Source organism: Augochlora pura, chromosome 7 (assembly GCF_028453695.1).
Source record: "Augochlora pura isolate Apur16 chromosome 7, APUR_v2.2.1, whole genome shotgun sequence".
Classification (NCBI taxonomy): Eukaryota; Metazoa; Arthropoda; class Insecta; order Hymenoptera; family Halictidae; genus Augochlora; species Augochlora pura.
Window position 1 is genome coordinate 36,494,209 of NC_135778.1, and position 10,186 is coordinate 36,504,394.

The 10,186-nt window shown below is 39.4% G+C and overlaps 1 protein-coding gene across 1 annotated transcript; it reads left to right on the top strand.

Annotated features, from left to right (window-relative positions):
* The first annotated feature begins 8,076 nt into the window (after positions 1–8,076).
* LOC144472543 (putative SERF-like protein) lies at positions 8,077–9,918 on the top strand. Its single transcript, XM_078185726.1, has 3 exons — positions 8,077–8,224; positions 9,027–9,138; positions 9,340–9,918. The coding sequence occupies exons 1-3, from the start codon at positions 8,218–8,220 to the stop codon at positions 9,410–9,412; spliced, it is 192 nt and encodes a 63-aa protein (XP_078041852.1). The 5' UTR covers positions 8,077–8,217; the 3' UTR covers positions 9,413–9,918.
* Positions 9,919–10,186: the final 268 nt, after the last annotated feature.

The window sequence follows — 10,186 nt, forward strand, 5'->3', positions numbered from 1 at the left end:
TTAATCCGGTCGAGCTTCTGCCACGAAAAATTACATCCTACTCGAAGATCGTTGTTTTATAAATGAATTTCTCATTTTCTGTATTGACATTAGAAATGAAAGACACGTCGCAATTTCTTTCGTTCGGATGTTGTTAAATTTAAACCTTAAATTTAAAAAAATTTAAACAAAGAAGTCGGTGTACACGTTGTATAAATTTCAAAGGTTTGTAAAACACCCAAAAATGACGCGTAACGACAGGCATATAAGCTTGACACAAAACTTGAACTCCTTACGCTAATTGCCGGCGATATCCGCACGAAAGTTGGTGCACGGTCGAAATGTTATAAATACGATTTGTACTATAAATACTCTGTACCGGATAAGATAAGACAGGAATCGACCCTACGGCTTTTTTTTTATTGACACGGCTTCTTGCAAAGATAGCCTATCACGAAAATAACACGTTCATTTTTATTTCGCTTATTACCAGGAAGTGACAGGTTTCTTTTTTGCCCGTAAAGTCATCGTCTGTCGTTCATTCAATCATTCATTCGTTAATATTCATTGAGTGTTGTATCGGGAAAAATAGTGACTATTCATTTCTATGACTCTACTTTTTCTTGTACTTTGGACGTGGAACTACCGCAGAAGAGAATTCGAACGCGTTTCGATCGGTACTAACGTTGCAATATTGACATCGTGTTCACATGATTAGTTTAATTATTTAAATAGCTGGAGATTATTGCATTCTTCTTGGTACAATCTTTATCGAAAAATTGAAATCAATAGAATTGATTTTCTAGACTACAGGAATCTTATTTAACTATTATTGTTCATCGAAACTGTCTCTTTTTCATAAATTCTTGGATCCATTGTTGCAAGAGCAGGTTAAAGAAAGTCACAGAGAAAATCAAAGTATAATGTTACAGCACGGAATATAGAGCAAGTCGCGTACTCTTATTTATAATCAATTTTTATCCTTCAAGTGGTCTCCGACGATTAATTAATTATTGTATCGTACACATGCTGCACTTATTGTACGTATAATCTGGGAGAGGTCAGCGCAAGAAATCAAGCTTCAATGGTCACTTCTGGTATGTCAAATACCATTTAATCTTCGTTCATTTTATCTCCTGTTTATTCGTTAAATTCAGGCAGTTCTCTCACCCAGTAAAATCGAGTCACAACTAACAAAAATACTTATTTATTGTTCTCGGCTATTCGACCAGCCATCTCTGCTATTATCTAATTGTTATTACACAGATTTCGTTCGTGGTTCTTTTTTTTTACAATGTAAACGACGATGGATAATTTCAGAGTGAGAAGCGTGTTTCTGTAAATGGCGTGGAAAAGAAATTGCGAAAAGTGGCCGTCGACGAGAGGCGAAAGATTTCGCGCGAGACGCGCGCTTGTGAAAGCGTTGAAATCGTGATCGAACAAAGATGAGAAAATATGTACCTTTTTTTATCGTGCCTACGCGTCAGTCGGTCGGTAATGCGCAACCGTTTCTCAAATTCGGTATTTACATTCCGGGCGAACGTACGTGCGTTCGCGTCCGCCATTTTGGCGAAAAGGCGCGTGAGCGCTTCCGAAATTCGTTCGCGATTACAAGAAGCTTGTTGAACCCGCGAAATTCGTTATCGACGGATACGGGAGGGTCGAGGTTCGCACGGTCGCGACGGTTCCACGCGAACGCGAACCGTTCACGTGCTGTTCCTGCCACTGGGTAATTCATTAACTTCCGCCGCATTTGCGTCCGTTCTTCCAGCGCTTGTTAACAATCACTCGGCAGAACAACGTGGAAAGACGATATAATACGGTCCGCGACCTCGCGCACTACCTCGCACAGAAATCATCGTTCGTAGCTTTTCACGCGCGCAACACGATTTCACTGCCGGCACTTACGTCACGTGTGAACCCTACCTAACCCCGGTACCTTATCATTTTTATTTTTTCTGCCCGGAGATCGTATCCGTTGACGTTCGTGTCGCGCGAACAATCTCCTCGGTGAACCAGAGATAATTTCGCACGCATGCGTGGCCTTCTACGCGTATCGCGTAGATTGGATAACAAAACGGTAAAATAATATTGCACTTTATTCTGCTCGCGAGTCGAACAATGTGCGCGTTCATTAACTCTGGCGTCGATAACCGGGTGTCCGCTTTCAACTTCGCGTTCGAAGGATTTTGTTTACAGCGAGAACAGCTTACAATGGGGGAAAAAGATCTGATGGTCGAACGAAATAGTAGCACGCTCACCGAAGTGTTCGCCGCCGTGACCGATCGATGACGGCGAGACGAGGAATTAATTGACGAAACAGAACCGATGTAGGACATCTCGCCGATGTTTTCCGAGTAACGCGATATGGGAGCCCGACAAAGGTGGCGCAGTTAAGAACTGAAACGCGAGATAAACGGATACGGTACAATAAATATTGCGTGTGGTGTACATATGTATATGTATATGTATATATATATAAGTGCAACCGGTCCCCATTTGCACGCACGAATCACAGAGGAAGTTCTTTCTAGCTTGGCGAACAGAGAGGAAGCCGGGAGAAAATCCGGTGTCTCTTGGTTGCCAGGTTAAAGTTAACGGTAGTTTTCGCGCAGAAAGGGAAGAGCCGCCGCCGGTGTGCGCAGCGAATCGCAGCCGCCTGGATATCTCCTACAGGAAAACAGCTGTCCTTCTCGAACTATCGTCCCCGTGGTTCCTTCGGCTGCAGCTTTCCCTCCCTTTCACAGACTTTTATTCTCCTTCGAGTTTCCCTCCCTCTCTCTCTCTCTCTTTCTTTCTCTCTCTTTATCCTCCACTCTCGGTGCCGATTAAAAGAAAGGCTGCGATTGGTCACAGCTGGATAGGATCGATGATACTGCCGGCTGCTGTAGCCCGCTGCCAACATGGCCTCTTGTTGCGATCCTTCGACTCCCAGAGGCGGTGACAATGATATATCTGTCGTCCACAGGAGACTAGCACCGACTGCGACGATTCTAGGCCCCGGGTCAACGATCTTTCCGCGGCTTCGCTTCGATGCCCTTGAACTGAAAATCGTTCGATCGCCGTTTAATCGGTCCAGAGTCTCGTAATCTCTTAGAATCCGTATGATCAGCGATTAGCCAATTAGCAAATCTATTTCGACGCGCACGGTCTCTCAGTCCCGGGCCAATGATCTCGCGGGTTAACGGCCTCGGTGCGCGAATCAATCGATCGGTATTAGATGCTTCGAAGGCTTGGCAGGTCTTTGGAATCCATTCGGCCACGCGATTGGCCGGGGGTCCGACTAATCGGCGATTTATTTCCTCACCGTGTCACGAGGGAGATGCCAGTTTTGTCCCGTGCAGAGAGTCTTACGGAACGCGGAACACGGCGTTTCTTCGGTAGATCAGCGGAGGTTCCAGCCCGACGCTGCTCGACCGACAAAGAAAAGAGACCAAGGAGGAAGAAAGCTCGCGTAATTATCGCGTCGTAATTAAACGGGCTGTGTTCGAGCACAGTCCGCGAGGTACGAGACGCGCCCGTCGTCCGGCTTTCGGCCGTTCGACGTCAATGACAGGCGAGACATGTCACGATGCGGTGTGACGGAACGCGCGGTCCAACACCGCATTTTTTAGATCTCCTCTTCCTCGACGATCGGCAGGCTGCTCTGGTGCACCAGCGGGCTCGTTCTCGTCGTGAATGCCATCAGCCAGTAGTGCAGCTCCTTCTTGTTCTCCATGAGAAAGGTTAGCGCGACCGGCGAGTCGAATCCCTTCTGTCTGACCAAGAAACCTTCGTCGCCGAAAAGCTCGATCATCGTGTTCCTAAGATTCAGCACGCCCAATGGCCTGCAGACTTTCTTCTGCGGATATATAACCGCGAAATGCTCGACGCTCGTTCGATAGACCTTCACTTGCACACCTTGACGATGGCCGTTCGGTCCTACCAAGGTCATATAACCGCTCATATTCTCGGTGTTCCAGCACGAGTCCACGTGCATCGCTACGTCGGCTGGCATCTTGCTCTGTCCTCGTTGGCTACCTCCTCGGTTGTTCACTCGAGTCGCATAGGTCGATCGATCCGGACTAATACACGGGACCCTCGGGGGAACTGTGTAGCGGCGCTGTGCTTCTGTCCTAACGCGTCAAGAGCACAACGTTAAACTTGTACGGTGAATGCACTCACAGAGCGGAACGTTAAGAACACCTATCACTGGTTCTTCCTCCAAGCCGACTGTCCGCATGAACTTTCACCGCCTCTATTTATATAACCATGCGCGAGGCATATGCAGCCGTGCGCAGTCGCGATCCTGCGCCGGCTATGTACCGCTTCCACGAGATGCACTGCTAGCCTCTACGACATTATTCGAACGCTGTATTTAACAAATTAGAATTGCAATAATTATTATCTCGACGTAATCTAAATTCGTTCGTTAAATGATTCGCATAGGAAAATTGTTTCTCGAGTATTTTCAATCGAGGTAAACAGAATATAGTATTTTTTTAATGTTCATATAATAGATTCTCGAACGTGACAACATGTTTACTGTCACGTTACTGTTTTTATGTTACCGATGTTTTGAAGTACGGATGTTTTTTCGGAACTAAAAGTGTAATAACAATATTGAGGGCAAGCAGTGGTCGAAAATTCAAGAATTCCGAGTACTCCTTAAAAGACAAATAGACGCGAGGTCGTTCAAATAAAATAGCAGATAATTTTATCGCGACATTTTACGACGGTTTTCTCATTCGATTCGATTGAAATCGCTTAACCGAAGCGAGAAATTAACTTCGGAAAATAGATAGCTCGTAGTAGTGTACTCGTATTGTTTACGCGAGAGGTTTATAATAGTTTAACGACGGCACTATGACCATTTTTTGATACTGTCATCGTGGTGATTTCCATTCTCATGACTACTCAATGAAGAGGGCAATCAATTTCTTATCTGTTGTTCGTTGTTCGAAGATCTCGGTGCAGATAACGTGTTTGCCAACTTCTGATATCTGAACACGTGATTATCATCGTTATAGTTGCTCCTTTGTTACGCACTCCGCAGGTATGAAAATGTGCATAGAACTATAAATAAATAAATAGATTACGTGCAGTAAAAGAAATATATACATTTCGTTGTTACAATAGCAACATGTAAAAAGGTAAGAGAAATTCAAAGCTATTGATCTATGTGTAAAAATAGCAATCCGTAAGCATGTTTTTATATCTTTTTACAAATTTCTCGAGCCGAATTTGTTATCGAGAAACAAAACTCGATACGTTTTTAAGACTGTTATAAATAACACCGCGTACGCAACTTGAAATTGATTAGCCAATTACTTTATCAGGGATGGCGAGCGTCACGGAGTCACGAGGAAAAATAAATTTCAGTTTGTGCCTTTGGTAGAGGGCGGTAAGGCAACGTGAATAATATTTCGGTGAAAGATTCGATGTAAGAACGGATTAACAAAATCCCATTTACATAACCACGTGGATACATGTAAATACAATGTCCCGCATTTGGGCATGCGACGTGTTGTAATCGCACAGAAATAATACCACGAAAATTGTTGCGTGGTACAATTGGTCAAGGAAGATGTAACAAAACCGTTTCTCGTTACTATAATAGCTATTTTTAAATGATCGCCCGTCACGTGGACTAGAGTTCTTCAAGAATTCGATTACCGGGAACTCCTTGTTAAAAGAAATTCCCAGATTACTCAGCATCCGTGACATTTCACAAGGTATCCGTCCACATCGTTAATTACGCTTTATTGAACACGTCACGCCGTTCCCTCTTTCGAATACGACCTACGTATTCCTTCTCGAAGCCCACCTATTATTTATTTGGATAAATTACAAGAAATTAACACATGGATTTCTTAATTTACAAGCTAAATGTTCACTTAATTGTATATTGTGCTTTAATTAATTAACTATCGTCTTAAATTTGAAATTCTTTAATTTGTATCTCCTACTATTCTAGCAGAAGACTTTTTCTTCGATTATCCGGCATGTTCGGAACCTGGCCAATAACATATAAAGAATAATATAAAGAATAATTGGACCAAACATCTACTTTGTTGTTTACCATCTCTTCGATTAAAATATGGCAAGGGCCAGAATATTCTGAGGAGAATGTTCGGGAGATCTTAAATCTATAACACGCAGAAAACGTTGATTTATTACCTCGAAAATATAAGAAATAGATCATTCTTGTCGCCTTCGCAATATCTGGTATGAACTACTTTCATCTCGAAACATAAAAATAACGCGCTATTACAAGTAGCGGCAAAACGCCGAAACAGGTAGGCAAAATCACTTCTCGGTAATGTTGTCTGGAAGCTGTATAATTTACATTTAGATTTAGATTTAAATAGGTATTATCGAAAGGCACAATCGGTATCAGAAAAATAAACTTGGCAATTATCACATTGGCAAACAATTCTAGAATTCTGCCATTACGCCTAATATTGCTAATTTCATATTTTTATGGACTTTGTACACTACCACCATCTGTGATAGAACACCGAAGCGAGGATTACCATCCGTGGATCATTTTCAATCGTAGAAGAAATTCTGTGATTCGTAAACTAGAAATCTAAAATTAGCAATGTTGCTACAGTAGAATTGACGATTGATCGAACTAAAGATACATTGGACTGGAATCGGACAGTGCCAAATAATCGAAACTCTACTAAATGTTTCTTCCAAACAGTCAGTTCAACTAAATACTTGTATCCATGTGTCGCGGTTCATTTATTATTGCTTGCGATTCGTCATGGTATTTTCGCGGCAAGTGGTTCAGTTTTTTTTTTGTATCTTAGGTTACAGCGTGTACTCCCCGATTTAGAGGAAGATACGCGGCCTAACTGCCGCAGGGTATGAATCAGAGTTCACGGCTCGAGGGTCCCTTTACGAATTAGCTCATCGGTACACTCATCGATAGTTTTTAGCCGTCAGCTATTTCCATTATTTCGAAACCGAGACCCCAGCAAACAGGACCCACGTATTTAGCGCGCGAGTAAACATGTTTAATCGAAGGTATCTCCATTTATTTATTTATTTAACGACGTAATTCCTGCCCCCTTTAATCTCTATGCGACGAATCCTACTTTACTTTTGACCCAAGATTTCAAACCTTTCTTGAAATAAACAACGGTTATCTTGTTTTCATGCGTGACCTCCGTTGCTTACACGCGTACTCCGTTTCTTATCAATGCAACAAATAAAATATGCAATTAATTTTGAAAAAACATTTGTAATTATAATTGTAAAATTCTGTGCTGGATCTCGTATCATTGTTTATCATTCGATAATTAATAAATACATTTTCGTGTGTTTTGAAATATCAAGTGGTTAGGATTTCAACCGAATCCACGCGAATCATTGCTGTGTATGAACATTTGTTAACTTGTAACATTTTTAGTGAATATACTAACTGCGCCATCTACGGTGGAACATCCATGCTTTTATATAATCAATAGTAATTTTACCGTGATACGGTACTACCATGATTTTCTTTATTACGGATTTAAATGTATGGAAACTGCCGCGCCGTCTACGAAAATTGCATTGACGTTACACATTACAATTGTACATTATCGAAGATTTAAAATTTGTTCTCAACAATATAATCTCGGAACAACGTTACCTACCACCGAACTCATAAATGGTTAATTTCATTATGTTCCAAACACCAATACAGTTACAGTGTTCAACGCAATTATATAGTTGTAGACATTTAATTGTCAGTTCGCTAACAATTCGCACAACTACCATATCATTTCGATAATTTGTCTATCTCTGTACAGTATCATTAACGTTATCATACAAATTGTAGTAAATGTTTACATTTTTCTTTAAAATACATGTAACCATATTCTACGTACCTTAAATTATTGCGTTTAAATATAATTAATTTCTCGTCGATACGTCTGCAGATAAAATCTCCGGTTCGTCATTGATTTATGAATCGAAATCATAAATATGTTGACATTCTAAATGCAATTTTTAAGTCATAAATCCTATGCACTTGGGTGATGGATGAATAATATGCGTTTACCACGAAAAGTCAATGAAAACAGAACTTGTATACAGATGGCGGACTCATCGATGTTTGTCAACTGAGACGACGCAAGATTTATTTTGGTTTAGAAATTAGTCTGTAGCAGCAAAGAGTTCAGGTGCACGGCCGTGCTTTTTCGCGGTACTCTGTCGGGACAAAATTTTTAAGTACTTGCTCATTGCAGATCAAGAACTGAAAGAATGACCCGTAAGTTACTGCCAGTATTATCGCGCTGTCGCACGTGAATTAATCACAGTGTGCTAAAGAAAATTTGGAACGTCGTATATTTTGCGTCTGCCATTTGTCCGCCGAGTAGTTTAAGATCGAAGACACAGTGTTTAAATATAAATTCTCCTCAGGAATTACACTTTTATTGATTGTGCACATTATTTATAATAATGTATTGGTTCCGCATGCACGAAACGCAACGATATCTCTATTTAACTTCAACAATCTCATTGTCTACTCTGTTTTTAATTTCATATACAGAGTTTGTTTTCTTTTCTTTTCTTGAACGTGTTTGCCTACAGTTGTATTTCGCGTTCTTTTACATTTTATCCCCTCAATTTATATTTTGCATATAAATCTAAAATGCTTAGCATTGTATTTTGATAAAACCACGTTTGTTGCTCGCAAAACTGTACTTCTAGAAAATTCTCAAAATGTCTTTCTTATTATCTATGGTTCAATTTCGATTCCATTTAATTTCGTTCACTTGCGATTTAATGTATTTAATAGTTTAGAGTGCAATTATTTTTTTAACGTCTCGAAGATTTTATGCGTACTCCTGCAAATTCTAAGTGATATCTTTTCATTTATATATTTCAAATCAATATCCATTTTTTTGGTTAGAATAGAATTCAATTTTGGACTTCATATGTAACAGACACACTTTTTCACTTATCTGATAGTTTTTTTAGGATTGTGTACCATACCGTATACATTATTTATGTTCTGCCAGCGTGTACTTTGTATTGTAATAGAAAGTATGTTATTTTTTTTTATACAGGTGGAAACCAGCGCGAATTAGCACGTGCCAAAAATATGAAAAAGACTATAAAAAAAACAGCTGCTGAACAAGACAGTAATAAAGGTCTCTCCTTGGAACAGCGTAAAGCAAGGTAACGATCGTGTCATGTAATTTCATTCTTCCAATTATGGAAAACATCTAAACATTTAATTCATTTGCAATTACAAATCTTAATAATTCTGGAAAATTTAAATATCGCTGCAACTGTTATTACAGTGTCTTAAAAATAGAATTTTATATAGCGTGATCAAATGTTAAACTGTAATCGGTAAAACTACCTTTATAATTTTAGAGATGCAGAACGAATGAGAGAAAAACAACTTAAAAAACAAGATCAAGAAAAACCTAAACAAGCTGCAAGATAGTCCTATCCTTGAGGCGTACAAAACTCTTTGGCTGTATACATTATCAAACATTAACAGCAATGTTTTTGAAATTTTTGATCATAAATTCTTGATCATAAAGCACCAAAGTAATGCTTAACAGAAGTGCATAAAAGATAAATAGTGTTTCTGATCATAGAAAGTAAGTTCAGACTGTGTACTACAGTATGGTATACTGAGGACTTAGTTAAAGTAATCATGTTATTTACGTGCTGCTCACAGAGAAACAGTAATAGTCAGTGTGTATAAAATTATTGTTACCTAAGCCGCAATGGTTGAAGGAAATGTGCATTTGAGTGGTTCATCTAGATATAAGAATCTTAATTAAATACAAGAATGTTTCTAGTACTAATTTTCAATTTGTAAATTCATGTTTTCAGTTATTTAATATATCGTGTAAGAAGTGACTAAGCAAGTACAATATATAACAAAGGTATGTACCTTTGTCATCCTGTTTGGCTCGTAATAAATTGTTCAATTTTAAAGTAGATATTGAATTTTCCTAGCTCTATTATGTATTTTAACGTTTACAAAAGATTACAAAATGTTGTAGATAAAACAATTAAATTATATGGAGATAGAAAATATTCACCGGATAAAGTGAAAGAGTTATGTCCTATTTTTAATTCTTTTACTTTACAGATCTTTCTGATCTGTTATTTACTGTTGACAATTGTTTGCAATAAACGTAATGTGATCGTTCCTGAGAGTGCCTATTCTTGTAATGAAATAACTATCGATTTAATGACAACAGAC